Here is a 16,424-nt window from a genome sequence, read left to right on the forward strand (position 1 = left end):
CATAAACGTATTATGAAAAGTTTGGGCTGAACATTTGCCCACCAGAGTTGTGGGGGAGGGGGAGGACGCATGGGAAAGATAAGGACTTAGGCATAGAAGTTTCATGGAAGCCTCTCCATCCTCTTTGCCTCTTGCAGAAGCGCCTGCTACATTGACCCCCTGAACACCTGGTACGATCTACGAACGCACCAGGAAGTGTCCAACAGCCGCCTGTTTTCCGAAATCCAGGACACCCTGGGCACCTTTGGCCTGAATGGTCTCGACAGGCTTCTCTGCTTCATGATTGTGAAAGAGCTGCAGGTAAGCCAAACGTAGGGTGCTCCAGGAGTTGAGCAAAAGCAGACCACTGCCTGGGGGCGAGGTGCAATTCCAGCGTTTTGGGGAGAGAGGTGCCCTCTTGTCCTTTTGGATTTGCCCACTTTTCCCTTGCCATGCTAGCTACCATCAGCAAAAACAAGAAAAGGGCCTTCAGTCACCCTTTGATTGCTTACTATGATGTGATGTGGTTAGGTTGTTCATCACCTAGCATAGCAAAAACGACTTGACAATTCTTACTTAATACGACCATTTCACAATCCATCGCTTTATAAGCCATAGGTCCATGTTGGATAATATTGTCTCCCAGCACGTCATATATCTTGGGACAGGGATATTTCCCAGTGCTTTCTCAACCTGATTCTTCCAATTCAGTGCTTATAACAAAGGATACTGTGTACCGTGTTTTTCGCTCTATAGGACGCACTTTTCCCCTCCAAAAATTAAGGGGAAATGTGTGTGCGTCCTATAGAGCGAATGCAGGCTGCGCAGCTAAGCCCAAAGCCAGAACAGGGAGACGGAGCGCTGCGCAGCGCTCTGTCTCGCTGTTCTAGCTTGGGGATGGCTGTGCAAAGCCTCCGCACCTCAGGGTCAATTTTTTATAGTAACCCAAATCTCAGTTGTACAGTTGTAGGTATATATCTCAATTTTAATTCACGAGCTATTGCTGCAATCTGCTCCGGTTGTATATTTTATCTTTTATCTAATGCTGTTTTTATTGTGTTATTTTATGTGAGCTGGTCTTTGACCGTAATAAATTATCTATCTGAATCCCCTTCCAGCTAAAGACCAGGTGCCCAGAGTTGCAATGGTGGGAGAGGACGGATCATGCCCTCAAGCTATAGGTGCTTTCTGGAACATTGGTTTCATTTGCCCATGAAGTAGACCTAGGAGCAGGGACGGCCTTGGGTAATCTTACGTAAAATGGCGCCCTAAATTTGGCACCCTCAAAGGGATCTTTTTCAGTTATGGATCTTCTCAATTTTGCACCCCCTCGGCTCAGCGCCCTGTGTGAGAGAACTGCCTGCAGCACCCTAAATCCAGCGCTGCTAGGAGAATAGGTCACTATTATCCCCATTTTGCAGAGTGGAGGACCGAGGCTTCAGTTTTCTAGGGCCTCTGCTCTGAGAAACGGAAGGCAGAACTTGTTTGCGTCTTTGCAACTTATTACTACTATTTAAATTTGTGACTGGTGCTGATATGAATTGCTTTCTCATGCACCCGCTTGAGTGGCGGACTTGCTCCGAAGGAGATCGCCAGCTGTGGCCTTAAATGTTCTTTTTGTTTTGCTTTAGAATTTCCTCAGCATGTTTCAGAAGTCGGTGCTACGTGACAAAGGTGTACACGACGCCTTGAAATCTCTCACAAACGCTGTCAACCCTTTGAAGGGAATTGTGGGTAAGAATCCTTTCCACCAGAGTTCCAGGCTAGAAAACAGATTCTCAAATGATGAATCGCTTGAGAAGTTTTCAGGAGGTATGCAGGTGGGCTGCCGTTCTTCTGCAAGTAGGTGACAAAAATGATTAGGCTCTCACCTTCAGGCTTCTTTGCCCCACAGACCACTGAGAAACTGCGGAGGCTCCTGCTGGTCTGCTAAATATTTTTTCCTTCCTGTTGCAGCCATTGCAATGAGCTGCACTAGATGCAGCACAATTTTCAACCGTATCTTTATTTCTTCTTTCATTTCTTACATATTACAATTTATTGTATACATTTTATTGAATGCTGCGGAGCTCAAACTGCAATAGAATAAAATGCAATACATGCAAAAGGAAAGGAAAAAAGCAACAAAAGTACTGCTAAAAGCCAGTGTGGATATTTAATGCAAACTCCACAGACCTCCTGAATGAAGCTTGCGGGCCACAGTTTAGGAATCACTGCATTCAGGAGTTGGAAGATAAAACTGCGGGGGGTGGTATCCTATCTATATACAGTGGTACCTCGGTTTATGAACTTAATCCGTTCTGGAAGTACGTTCTTAAACCAAAGCGTTCTTAAACCAAGGTGAGCTTTCCCATAGAAAATAATGAAAAATGGATTAATCCGTTCCAGATGATGTAAAACAACCCCTAAAACAGCAATTTAACATGGATTTTACTATTTAATAAGACCATTGATCCATAAAATGAAAGCAGTAATCAATGTTCTGTACTATAAGATAAATAAGAAAGTATTGTAGATGATAAAAATTAAAAATATTTTTTTTCCTTGCCTGCACTGATAGTCATAAAACGAAAAACAAGCCACTATCACAAAAATGGAAAAAGTCACACAAACAAATTTTTTTTAAAAAAAGCAAAAACACCAAATATCACCTCAGAACACTGTAGAAATGGAAGGCTTTAATTAACGATGGGGGGGCTCAAACGAGCGGGGCAAGGGCAGAAGCGGGAGGGGAAAGGCTTAACTCAGCAAACTCAGCCCTCCTGATGTTTTGAAACTACAATTCCCATCATCCCTGACAACTGGTCCTGTTAGCTAGGGATGATGGGAGTTGTAGTCCCAAAACATCTGGAGGGCCGAGTTTGCCTATGCCTGGCTTAAAATAAAAGGGGGGGGGATGCAAACGAGCTGTTCAAGGGCAGAAGCGGGAGGGAAAAGGCTTAATTACTATGCGGAGGTACCACTGTATGTATTTATCTTGCTGTTAATGATGGGAGATTCACAAAGGGGCAGGGGAGTAAGCGTCACAGTTTTCCAGGCTACAGATACCGTGGTCCGTGTGATTCCATGTAGGAAGGGAGGACACAATTTGCAATGCCAACCCTTAAGGTGGATTCTGAGTAGCATGGAACCTGTAAAAAGGTAAAGGGACCCCTGACTGTTAGGTCCAGTCGTGGCCGACTCTGGGGTTGCGGCGCTCATCTCTCTTTATTGGCCGGGGGAACCGGCATACAGCTTCTGGGTCATGTGGCCAGCATGACTAAGCCGCTTCTGGCGAACCAGAGCAGCGCACGGAAAAGCCGTTTACCTTCCCACCGGAGTGGTACCTATTTATCTACTTGCACTTTTGTGCTTTCGAACTGCTAGGTTGGCAGGAGCAGGGACTGAGCAATGGGAGCTCACCCCGTCGCGGGGATTTGAACCGCCGACCTTCTGATCGGCAAGTCCTAGGCTCTGTGGTTTAACCCACAGCGCCACCCGCGTCCCTATGAAAACTGTACGCAGCCTAATAAAAACACGGAGGATTCCAATGATAGGGCTTTGTGTTTTTCCCCCTCCCTGTTTTCTTTATTGCAGCCAATTGTGTCAAGGTGTATTCCACAGCAGTCACAAAAACGCAGAGGATATGGCCTGCATACCTTGATGCAATTATGAAGGTACTTTTGTAATAATGTTCATTACACGTGGGGTAAGACCACAATGTTCTCCCTCTCTGACCGCTCTACTTATTCTCCCACCATTTTACCAGCCATCGCCCAAGCTCTTCAAAGTCTTCCCCACCTCCGCCTTCTCCTAATCTATAGGATTGTTTCTAATTGCATGGGTTTGTTTGTTTGTTGCAAAAACTAAATTCGCCCTGAACGTGTCTAGCTACAGGGCCCTCAGTTGTTGTGCTCTGTCTGCAGGCTTTCCACGGGCACCTGGCTGGCCTCTGTGCAAGCAGGATGCTATGTTAGATGAGCCTTTGGCTTAATCCAGCAGCCCTGCTCTTGTCTGGCTGCGATGCTGCCGCAGAAGACCAAAATGGGGCTTGCTGGAAAGGCTGCAGGGAGAGAGGCTCATATAACACCGGTCCTGAGAGACCTGCATTGGCTCCCTTTCCGAGCACAATTCAAAGTGTTGGTGCTGACCTTTAAACCCCTAAACGGCCTCAGTCCTAGATACCTGAAAGAGCATCTCCACCCCCATCATGTAGTGATCATGTGGGATTGCTATGAGGAATTGCCGTATTTTTCGCCCTATAGGGTGCACCGGCCCATAGAACGCACCTAGTTTTCAGGGGGGGAAATCGAGGGAAAAATATGACACACACACACACCCCGCAGCTCTGGGAGCAGCGGACAGGCTGCACGCAGCCTGTGCGCTACTCCAAGACCTTCTCCCTGCTTTTGCGGGAGGTGGCAGAATTCCCCCACCTCCCACAAAAGCCCACAGGAGCCGCACGCGGAGCCGGAGCGCAGGCTTCGGAGGCTTCACGTGGCTATCGCTGAAGCCAAGGAGCCTGCATTCGCCCCATAGGACACACACACATTTCCCCTTCATTTTTGGAGGGGGGAAAAGTGCGTCCTATAGGGCGAAAAATACGGTATAACAAATAGAGAGTAAGCCATCTGTGTCAGCAGTGAAAGCATTGCGTTGGGCTTAAACTATCTTGATACTATTTTTGATCAATCCACACCTCTGCATCCCTGTTCCATTTCTCTTGCTTGACAAGTCACGTACACAGCCAGGTGCTGCATCATGCATCCTGTGCTGTGAAAAATAATGGGCAGCTTCTTTGAAGTAGCTTTTCCAATATGTTAATCTCAGGATCTTAGGGCCTGGAAATAGTTTCACAGGCAGGTGATAAAGATGCCCATCTCCTTGCCATCCTTCTTATGTATATTGCTTGTTTATGATCTCCGGGGTTGCTGGATGCACTCCTTTGTAGTTCTGTTTTGTTTACCCCAGAAATATGCGTGCTTAATTAGGTTTGGTAGTTTAACTTTGTCCTCATGTGGGGCTTGTTGAAATGCTCAGAAGAAATCTGATTGGTTCTTACGAACACCCTGTAAAAGTTCTTTTGTGAATAAAACGACCTGGGCCGAGGGGACAGACCCAGATTATTATACGCACCCTTCCCAGAGTCTTGCAGGTTCAAGCCTCTGTGTATTCTGTGTATTCTTATTAATCAGAGTTCAATCCTTCCTTTACTTTGAGAACGCCTCACCATCATTCAACCCAGACACTGAGATTCAGCTCCAAGGGCCTCCTGGTGGTTCCCTCACTGTGAGAAGTGAGGTTACAGGGAACCAGGCAGAGGGCCTTCTCAGTAGTGGCACCCGCTCTGTGGAACGCCCTCCCATCAGATGTCAAGGCAATAAGCAACTATCTTACTTTAAAAAAACATCTGAAGGCAGCCCTGTTTAGGGAGGATTTTAATGTTTAATACTGTACTGTGTTTTTAATATTCGGTTGGGAGCTGCCCAGAGTGGCTAGGGAAACCCAGCCAGATGGGCGGGGTATAAATAATAAATTGTTATTATATTATTATTATCTTCATGCATGGTGGAGTTGTACGTAGCTAAGCTCCTTTTGGGAAAAGGTGTTCCACATTACTTCCAAAATTACGCCGCTGTCTCTTCCACCCAATTCAGCTCTTGTTATCATTAGACTCAAATCTAAACAATAACCTTAAATACAGAGACTTAGCGCTGTTTCTGTTATCAGCAGCCTGATTAGCAATAGCCCAATACTGGAAACAATCTATAGAAATCCCCACTGGAATCTGGCCAGGTAATATTTGGAATGTGGCTGTCGGAATGCCTTACTCACCATAGGTAAAGGTAAAGGTACCCCTGCCCGTACGGGCCAGTCTTGACAGACTCTAGGGTTGTGCGCCCATCTCACTCAAGAGGCCGGGGGCCAGCGCTGTCCGGAGACACTTCCGGGTCACGTGGCCAGCGTGACATCGCTGCTCTGGCGAGCCAGAGCCGCACGCGGAAACACTGTTTACCTCCCTGCTAGTAAGCGGTCCCTATTTATCTACTTGCACCCGGGAGTGCTTTCGAACTGCTAGGTTGGCAGGCGCTGGGACCGAACAACGGGAGCGCACCCCGCCGCGGGGATTCGAACCGCTGACCTTTCGATCGGCAAGCCCTAGGCGCTGAGGCTTTTACCCACAGCGCCACCCGCGTCCCATGCACCATAGAAGGGTAATTAAAGGCACTTCAAAGGCTTGGCTTCAAATCTTTACAAATGAGGCACAAGATATTTGTATTCCACCTACGACACAAGAATCTGTGGAGAGGGTATTTGAATTGACGGTGCATAAATAAATGTATTGCTTCTGTACTGTGTCCTGCATAAGAAACTTAATAAGAATATACCGCTGGACAAGTTACTGTAGTTTGATGTTGTTCTTGTATTTACATGAAAACTGTTTTATTTGTGGGGAATAAGAATTGTGGGCCATTTTTTTTTTCAAAATATAGTCCGGCCCCCCACAAAGTCCGAGGGACAGTGGACCGGCCCCCTGCTGAAAAAGTTTGCTGATCCCTGATAACCTCACCCCTTTAACTGGTGCTTGGTAAACCCTACTTTGGAAAGACAAGATGCTTGCTGCAATGAAGTTCGTTTTTCACTTCTTCCTTGTGATGAGCTCCTTAAGTTCTTTCTTTCTTTCCCTCCTTCCCCAGGTTGGCCAGATGCAGATTCTGAGACGGCAGATCGCCAACGAACTTAACTATTCCTGCAGATTTGACTCCAAGCATTTAGCAGCTGCATTGGAGAACCTGAATGAGTAAGAATCAAAGCTCCTTGAGGATCACTGGCTGGTGTCGCCAGTATGATAATGGCCAGTTCCATTTTACAAGCAAAAATGGTTGCATTCAGAATGTGCTGCATTTTGGGATGGAACAAGGGCTGGGGGGGGGGGCGGGGACTAGGTCACAGGTCACAGTTTCATAGGAGACCCAAAACCCAGTGGCGTAGCGTGGGGGGTGCAGGGGGGGCCGGCCGCACTGGGCACAACATCAGGGGGGGGCGCTCGCACTTGCAGCTCTCTGCCCCTACCTGGCTCACTCACTCTCTCTCACTGCAGTGCTGGCTGTGCGAATCCGATCCGAGCCGCCGGGTCGCCGCCCACTGTGGAGGGGAGGGTGCCAGGCGTGTGGTGCGGAGAGAGAGCGAGGGACTATCTGGGGGAGGAACAGTGCAGCGGGGGGGGGGCGCAAATTACTTGCCTTGCCCCGGGTTAGGGGGTGCAAATTACTTGCCTTGCCCCGGGTGCTGACAACCCACGCTACGCCACTGCCAAAACCCATTGAAGTTTTCTTTGCATCCCACATCCTGTGAATCGTGGAAAGGGTGTCAGCCCAATATATTCTGGGTGAGATGCAATCCCCACCCAATTTTTGTAGCCAGAACCTTTTGCAAGGTCTATATTCAGTATCATTGAATATCTTCCTTGTTTTGAAGATTTATACTCCACCTTTCAATCCAACGGCAGCTTACAGTGAGGGGAGGATGGAATAAGGCTAATATTAAAAACAAGAGTTTTTAAAGTGCTGGTCCTAGCTGGGTGGGGTGGGGGAAAGGCTAATTTGAGGCAGCAAAATATATTGGGCTGCTCACTCTTTCCCCATATAAAATTCGGTTAAAATCCATTGAAGAACAAAAAATGCTCTAAACCGTAAGGCTGGGCATTGTGGGAAAGGCATCCCTATTGAAAGAGAACATTCTGCTTCAGAGGTTCCCATTTTTAATTGCAAACCAGAAAAAAGTCTTTTTCACAAACATGGTTAAAAATATAACCTTAAATGATCCAAAAAGAAGACCTCACCTGTTTATGGAAAGTAATTTGAGGTTTCACATATTTGGCGTAACTGCTTCTCTGTCTGTTCTTGGGTGGGTGGGTGTTCAAAATAGCATTTGTGTTGTCAGTGAAATCCTCTCCTTGGCTGACTCTTGTTTCCCTGCTGTTTTGCCGCCCCCACCCAAGCTGGTGAGACTATAGGAGGCTTCGTTTGCACATTTTCAAGCAGTGAGGACTAGATACAGTGGTGCCCCGCAAGACGAATGCCTCGCAAGACGGAAAACCCGCTAGACGAAAGGGTTTTCCGTTTTGGAGGTGCTTCGCAAAACGAATTTGCTATGGGCTTGCTTCGCAAGACGAAAATGTCTTGCGATTCCTGGTTTCCCCCCCCCCCTTTTTCCCAAGCCCCTAAGCCGCTTAACAGCTGATCTAAGCCGCTTATCAGCTGATCTAAGCCGCTAATAGCCTTTTAGCAGCTAATCCGCTAATCCCTTAAGCCTTTAATAGCCGCTAATAGCCTTTTAGCAGCTAATCCGCTAATCCCTTAAGCCTTTAATAGCCGCTAAACCACTAATAGCGCTAATCCGCTAATGGGCTTGCTTCGCAAGACGAAAAAAACCGCGAAGAGACTCGCGGAACGGATTCTTTTCGTCTTGCGAGGCACCACTGTACTTGAGTTTTTGAGACAATGGGTACTACGCTTGTGGGGGCTGCGATCTCCCCTCCACAGCTTGCCTTTGTGAGTGATGGTTATTGAGAGCGGCTCTCTCCTCCTGTTGCCCTTCTAGAGCAATCCTGGCTGACATAGAGGCCCATTACCAGGATCCCTCGTTGCCTTACCCTAAAGAAGACAACACTCTTCTGTATGAGATCACAGCCTACCTGGAGGCAGCCGGCATTCACACCCCGCTAAACAAGGTGATGTGGTTTGTCTTTCATGAGAGAATCATTCCCTCTCACGTCCAGCGTTCAGAGTGGGGGTCTCATTGTTTATGTAGTCTAAATGGAACATTTTTTAAACAAATAAATGATAATCTTTATTCATTTAAATTACACACAAAGAATTTACAATCTCATACTACAAAAAATATTAAAGAAAAAACGATTAATTAAGAAGAAAATACAGAAAGAAGAAAAAACAGATTTATGTGCATAAAAAAATACTTAATCTTCCTAATTAATACTTAAATAAGCACTTAAATAAAAAAAGACTTCTGACAAAACGAGTCTTCCAATCATTGTACTGTATATACTGCCATTGATTTTTTCGCAGTTTTATATTCTTTAATATTGTCCTTGTCTACTCCACAAACGGCATTTGTTGTGTTTACAAGTATCACTCAAGTTTTGCTAATATGGTGTGGTTGGTACAATATGATCTTATATAATCCTTAAATATTCTCCATTCTCCAATATTTTCTGGTTCAGTACTCCTCTAACTCTTCCCGTCAGGTTTGCTAGTTGTAAATATTCTAACATGAGTATGGAACTTAACATGAAATGGAACTTAACATGCCTGGCGTTTAGAATGTGAGTGCTGTTAACTGTTAGTTGCAGTGCATTAAAAAAAAAAATCATATTTCTGAATTTTGTGAGTTTATGGCCGCATATACACCATGCACTTAGAGCACATTGATACCACTTCAAAGAGTCGTGGCTTCTTTAAACTGTAGGGTCGGTAATACAAAAACCCTAATAAAATAGATAATATTAATGTCTTCCCCTTCCTCCCATCTTTTTTTTTTATTTCCTTTCTAGATCTACATAACTACAAAACGATTGCCGTATTTTCCCATCGTGAACTTTCTGTTTCTGATTTCCCAGTTGCCGAAACTTCAGTACAGTAAAAACTTAGGTATAGTATAACTCTTTTTTCCCTCTGCTCACCCCCTTGTTTGTTCATGAGCTAAGACTGTAAGCGTGGACAACTCACAAAGAACTTTCATTTTAACTTAGGCAAGCTTGCAAGTATAACGGAATTCCCTTTGTTGTTCATTATGTCCACCTGTAAATGAACCTGCTTGCTTTGAGCTGTGTAATTTTCTTCTTAGGGCACCTTTGGAAAGGTTGCGAGGGCATCTGAACGGTTGTTTCGCAGCTTTAATTGATCCGCATTTTTAAAAGATACACTTACTGATTTATTTTAGGGCACCCTTAATTAAAAAAGGAAGGGCGAAAACCCAAGAAGCTGCCTCTTATCGAGTCAGGCTATTGGAGCATCTAGATCTGTTTTGCTTACACTTTTTGACAGAGGCTTTCAGGAAGAAATCTTTCACACACACACACACACACACAGATAATAATAATGATTTGCTTCTTGTATCCCACACATCTGACTGGGTTGCTCCAGCTACTCTGGGTGGCTCCCAACAGAATATATAAAAACGCAGTGGAACATTGCATATTGAAAACATCCCTATACAGGGTTGCCTTCAGATGTCTTCTAAAAGTCAGGTAGTTGTTTATTTCATTGACATCTGATAGGGCGTTCCACAGGGCTGGTGCCACTACCAAGAAGGCCCTCTGCCTGGTTCCCTGTAGCTTTGCTTCTCGCAGTGAGGAAACCGCCAGAAGGCCCTCGGAGCTGGACCTCAGTGTCCGGGCAGAACAATGGGGGTGGAGACGCTCCTTCAGGTATACAGGACTGAGGCCGTTTAGGGCTTTAAAGGTCAGCACCAACACTTTGAATTGTGCTTGGAAAAGTACTGGGAGCCAATGCAGATCTCTCAGGACCTGTGTTAAATGGTCTCAGCGGTCGCTCCCAATCACCAGTCTAGCTGCCACATTCTGGATTAGTTGTAGTTTCCGGGTCACCTTCAAAGGTAGTTGTAGTTTCCAGGTCACCTTCTTGTAGTGAGGGAACTGCCAGAAGGCCATGGAACTGGACCTCAGTGTCCAGGCTGGATGATGGGGGTGGAGACACTCCTTCAGGTATACTGGGCCTAGAGATTTCTTCAGCAATCCTGGCTGACCTAGAGAACCAACACTTTGAATTGATGCCTCTGATCGAACCTTCTGCTCTGTGCTCACGCTGCAGTCCTTTCCCACAAAAGCTACTTTCCTGCTATGAAGTAAGCGCTCTGCGTTTCAATGCTGACCTTGCTCCCACATCTTGCTTGTTTTATCTTGTATCTCAGAACATTGGGAGGGCACCCTCCTCTTTGGATCTCTTCTTAAAAATTCTATCGCCTGCCATCAATTTTTTTTTTTTAAAATAAAATTTATTAAATATTTTATACTTATAAAAAGAACAAAAAACAATACATAAATTCAACAAACAATACAGCAATACAACATAAGAAAAAAGAACAAAAACACACATCCAAATTTTTGTATCCAAATCTTTCATTAGCTTATTTCCTCGACTTCCTCGCACCTCCCTTTTTTGTATTCTAGTTCAAATTATCTAGTTCAACAAATCCTTTCCCTCTTCTTCAATTTGGTCTATAATTTATCATAACACAATGTGTTAAATTGGGAAATTGAAAGTTAAATTAACACTTAATATTCATATAATTCTTAACGCCTGCCATCAAATCTTAATTGGGCTGTTGTGGTCTATAGCTGCCATCAGACCCAACCGTCAGGGCAGTTGTGGTCTGTACTGGGCAATTCACTGATGGTGGGGAAAGCAACAGAAGGCACTTTGCTATGGCTCTATGGCTTACCGCTATCTGCCCTGCTAGATAGATCATCTTTTCAAGATGACCAGAGGATGCAAATGGTTCGACGTAGGTGCCATCTTTAAATCACTTCACACGACGGCCGTCTTCAAGTAACAAGCCATTCGTTTTGGCCCAGCTGATAGTGGGATTTCCTCTGTGTTGGTTTTGACAGCAAGGAAATGAATACCTCCTTCCCCCTGAGTCGTAAGGGGTGAGCACCCACAGAGAGAAGAATTTGGAGCAGCCTCCACAAGGTGGCTGTTTTTCGGGTGCACCATCCTTAAGAAATGTCTCCTCTTTCTTTGTTTTCCTTCAGGGATGGTGTGCAGGAAGCCGGCAGATCCTATTGACTGGCCGCCTCTGGTGCTGGGCTTGCTCACTCTGCTGAAGCAGTTTCACTCGCGGTACACAGAGCAGTTTCTGGCCCTGATTGGCCAGTTCGTTCGGTCAATGATGGAGCAGTGCACAAGGTACTCCTGCTGCTTAGCTAGGGCCAACCAATGTGGTTCTCTCCCAGCATTTGGACTACAACTCCCATCATCCCTGACCCTTAGCCATGCTTGGTAGATAGGAATTGTAGACAAAGACAGCTGGAAGGCACCAACCACGATGGCTGTCCTGTAGCATTTCTGTAAGTTGCCTTATTTCATTAGGGCTGACTGTTGTGTAGGATAAAGGCTGAGGAGGATAGGCTTTCAAGTGTTTAAGCAGAACAGCACAGAGGAGGGCAACCAAGATGATCAAGGGTCTGGAAACCAAGCCTGATGAAGAACAGTTGAAGGAACTGGGTATGTTTAGCCTGGAAAAGAGGAGACTCTGAGGAGATGTTGTTTAGTCATATCCGACTCTTCGTGACCCCATGTCACGGTCTGGTTCACGGGCGATCAAAGTCCCGGCAGGGGACGTCAGGGCCGGGGGCAAGATGGCAGGGTGGGAGCAGGAACAGGGGTCCAGAAGTCAGGAGTCCGAAGGTCAGAGAGCCTGGAGTCAAGAAGCTAAGGGTCCAAGGATCAAGAAGCAAGGAGTCACAAGTCAAGGTTCCGAGGAGCAAGGAGTCAAGGAACCAAACGCAGCAAGGCAGGGAATGTGTTGCTGTGGCAAAGAGCTGAAGGGAAATGCTGACCTTATATCCCTTCCCAGCTCTTGCCACCAGGTGCTGTGAGTTACCAATCGGCCTCACCTGTGAGGCTGCACCTTGCCTCTCCAGAACAACTTAGGAAGGCCCCAGTCCTGGTCACAGGGCCTGGTTTCTGCATGCACACCAGATACCCCATGGACCAGAACACGCCAGGCACTCCTGTCTTCCACTGCCTCCCGCAGTTTGGTCAAACTCATGCTGGTAGCTTCGAGAACACTGTCCAACCATCTCGCCCTCTGTCGTCCCCTTCTCCTTGTGCCCTCCATCTTTCCCAACATCAGGGTCTTTTCCAGAGAATCTTCTCATGAGGCAGCCAAAGTATGATACGATATATGATAGCCATCTTCAAATATCTCAAGGGCTGTCACATGGAACACGGAGCATGCTGGACTAGGTGGGCCACTGACCTGATTCAGCAGGGCTGTTCTTACGCTTGTGGGCTTCCTGTTGACCACCGTAGGGAAACAGCATATTGGACCAGATAGGCATTTGGGCTACGCAACAAGCCTATGCTTCAGTTTGTTTTAGGTTTTGTAAAACAACAGGACATTTCCCACCTGGCCTGGGAGGGATTGGCTCCAGCTACAAAAGCTGAGGCTGCTGAACAGACTCATGGACTGGGGTACTCTTTGGGGAATTTTTTGTTGGGAGGGGTAGAGGTTATTACTGTTATTGCTATTCATTTTTTGCATCTTTATTTTTAGATCCATCTTAACGATTTATGGGGAAACGGCTCGATATGTTTGTGTCCCTTTTGATGTGTCCCATTTTATTTTTCACGACTGCTTTTGTTCTGTGTGGGGTTGTGTAAGTCTCTCGCTGTAGTGAGCTGCCTCAAGCATGGTTTGAACTACAGAAAGGCACCGTACAAATAAAACGAGGATAGCTATGCCCTGCCCACAACAGTGTGACTACCTCATGATACTCTCTGTTGCTCCTGAACGATCCATCAAGGTTTCGGTTTTGTGTCTTGTCCACAGCCAGAAGGTCCCAGAAATGCCGGCCGATGTCGTAGGTGCCCTGCTCTTCTTGGAAGATTATGTTCGTTATACAAAGTTGCCGCGAAGGGTGAGTAAATAAAAGGTTTCAGTTTTCAGCTTGGAGACTGAAAGCACACAGAAAGCCCTGGAATAATTCTTTGCTGCACATCCAGACTTTTGGGTTGCCTCTGTGCTTTGGATCAGACCTTGGTGCAAGCTGGACTTTTAAGACATGGGTCACAGAGAACGTGCTTTGGTTGAGTACATTGTACTTTATTGCTATGGCTAGTGGTTGATGCAAATAAAGATCCTTCTGATCTGATCTGCTTTGTGTGTAGACATTCCCAGAAGCTTGATGGCATCTCCAGCTGCAGGTGGGAAAAATTGGGTAGAAGGGCAGGAGATCAGGGATTGAGAATCTTTGGACCTCCAGATTTTGCTGGACTACATCTCCCATCATCCCTGACCATTGGTCATGGGGACTAGGGCATATGGGAGTTCAGAGCCCCAACAGCACACATCCAGTAACCTGAATTCTGTGTGGAATTGTCCACTGAGAATTGAGTAGGCCTTAACCAGTTGAGAAGGACGCGGGTGGCGCTGTGGGTTAAAGCCTCAGCGCCTAGGGCTTGCCGATCGTAAGGTCGGCGGTTCGAATCCCCGCGGCAGGGTGCGCTCCCGCTGTTCGGTCCCAGCGCCTGCCAACCTAGCAGTTCGAAAGCACTCTCGGGTGCAAGTAGATAAATAGGGACCGCTTACTAGCGGGAAGGTAAACGGCGTTTCCGTGTGCGGCTCTGGCTCGCCAGAGCAGCGATGTCACGCTGGCCACGTGACCCGGAAGTGTCTTCGGACAGCGCTGGCCCCCGGCCTCTTTGAGTGAGATGGGCGCACAACCCTAGAGTCTGTCAAGACTGGCCCGTACGGGCAGGGGTACCTTTACCTTTAACCAGTTGAGAAGTAACCTCTTGATGACGGGGCAGCCCTTTATCAGCCAGGTAGAACGTATGAACTGGGTGACCCCAAGACATTTTGTTGCCTGAGGTAAAGGGCGAGATGGCATCCTCCCCCTCCATTCCTGTGCAACAACTGACTGGAAGGGCAGCTGAATCAAAGTTCACAGGACACCTAAAGGCCGCAGACCAGTTTAGATGATGCAAAGGCATCAGGAAGATCTTCTTTCACATTTAGTAAAAGGAAAAGCAAATAGGACTTCCGTGTCTCCAATAATAATAATAATTTATTATTTATACCCTGCCCATCTGGCTGGGTTTCCCCAGCCACACTGGGTGGCTCCCAACAAAATATTAAAATACAGTGCTCTGTTAAACATTAAAAGCTTCCCTAAACAGGGCTGCCTTCAGATGTCTTCTAAAAAATTTTCTAATGCATCCCTAGCCCTTGTCCTATTTGTTTTGCGGAAGTTGTTTCCTGCAGAGTTTTTTAAACCAGTCTTGGGTTCTTCTTTTCCTCCAGGTAGTTGAAGCCCATGTGCCTAGTTTCATTTTTGATGAGTTCCGAACAGTTATGTGAACGCCAGAGCAAAACCAACAGCCCTGCTCTGGGATTTGCTAAACAAGAATGCAAGAGGAGATGGGAGGAAGAGGAGGAAAATAGCACATCACTTCAGAAGCAGCTTCAATTTTTGACTTTTGCAGAAGCATACTTATGCCTACATTGATCTAACATAATAAACTGATACTAAACCAACTTTCCCCAGTCTGGTGCCCTCCTGCTGTTCTGGGCTGCCGGCTCCCAAGGGCTGATGGGAGTTGTAGTCTGAAGTAGCTGGTGGACGGCAGGCTGCACTAAACCTTTTAAGCAACCCTGTTTAAAAATCACGACGTCCTGCTCAGCTGATGATTGCATATGTGTATTTTGTACTTTTAACCTGCAATGTTGTACACTATTCCTTTATGTACAAAAATCATTCGGTTTATGTTCTTTGCAATTTGTGGACATAGAATGACTTTTTTGTATAGTGATTAAAAGAATGATATTGAAATAAGGAGCTCTGGAATATTTGCATAACCCAAAATGGTTTCCTTAACTTGGGGTTATCATTTGGGCAGATTAAACACATGCACAAAACCAGTTGTGGGGCACACAATTGCTTTGATTGTCCTTGAACCTTCCTGCCACACCAGTGTGACGCAGCACACCTTTTGAGAACCACAGGGTTCTTGTGGCCAGCACTAGGAACTCATGACAGCTGAGACCCCTTCTAAACCAAGGTTAGATGCATTTCAGTTTACCGTATTTTTCGCTCCATAAGACGCACCTGACCATAAGACGCACCTAGTTTTTAGAGGAGGAAAGCAAGAAGAAAAATATTCTGAACGAAACAGTGGGTGTATGATTTTTGTGGTTCATGCTGTGACCACAGACATGATATGTGATTTGACGGTGAGTTTGGGGTAGCCCAATGCAAAAATCCTGAGAATCCATGTGGATCCGTGCTTTGTAACCACGTTTTTGCACCATTGCAGCCCCAGGAAACAGTGGATGTATGATTTTTTTGGTGCAGGCTATAGCCATGGACATGCTATATGATCTGATGGTGAATTTGGGGTGACCCAGTGTAAAAATCCTGAGGATCCATGGGCTTTTACCTCCCCCCTCCCAGGCAGCCTCCTTTATCACTAGCGTCCCTTATCTCCCTCCCGATCGCTTGCCGGTCAGCTGCTCGGTGGCTTTATTTCAACACCCCCTTCCCTCTTGTTTGCCTTAGCATCTTTTCCTTAGCTGGAGCAGTTTTTTGCTCCTCCTTTTCTTCTAATTTCTCTCCTCATTGCTTGTTTTAGTATTCCTGTCTCCTCTCCTTGCAAGTTCGCTGTCTTTACCTCCCCCCCCTACCCCGGCAGCCTCCT

The 16,424-nt window shown here is 46.3% G+C and overlaps 1 protein-coding gene across 2 annotated transcripts in view; it reads left to right on the plus strand.

Annotated features, from left to right (window-relative positions):
• Positions 1-15,562, plus strand: part of WASHC5 (WASH complex subunit 5) — a 42,445-nt gene extending 26,883 nt beyond the window's left edge. The window contains exons 21-29 of one of the 2 annotated variants that reach the window (XR_014513741.1): positions 138-300; positions 1,611-1,713; positions 3,556-5,798; positions 6,170-6,760; positions 8,563-8,692; positions 9,533-9,629; positions 11,756-11,909; positions 13,558-13,645; positions 15,031-15,562. Coding sequence is in view for 1 of the 2 variants with exons in the window: in XM_083450418.1 (XP_083306544.1) it covers positions 138-300; positions 1,611-1,713; positions 3,556-3,635; positions 6,657-6,760; positions 8,563-8,692; positions 9,533-9,629; positions 11,756-11,909; positions 13,558-13,645; positions 15,031-15,087 (976 nt within the window). In the remaining variant the exon portion in view is untranslated. The remainder of the gene's footprint in view (positions 1-137; positions 301-1,610; positions 1,714-3,555; positions 5,799-6,169; positions 6,761-8,562; positions 8,693-9,532; positions 9,630-11,755; positions 11,910-13,557; positions 13,646-15,030) is intronic. The other variant, XM_083450418.1, reaches the window with a different exon arrangement.
• The last annotated feature ends 862 nt before the right edge of the window (positions 15,563-16,424 follow it).

This window comes from Podarcis tiliguerta (assembly GCF_965153285.1).
Source record: "Podarcis tiliguerta genome assembly, chromosome: 7".
In the NCBI taxonomy this organism is placed as follows: Eukaryota; Metazoa; Chordata; class Lepidosauria; order Squamata; family Lacertidae; genus Podarcis; species Podarcis tiliguerta.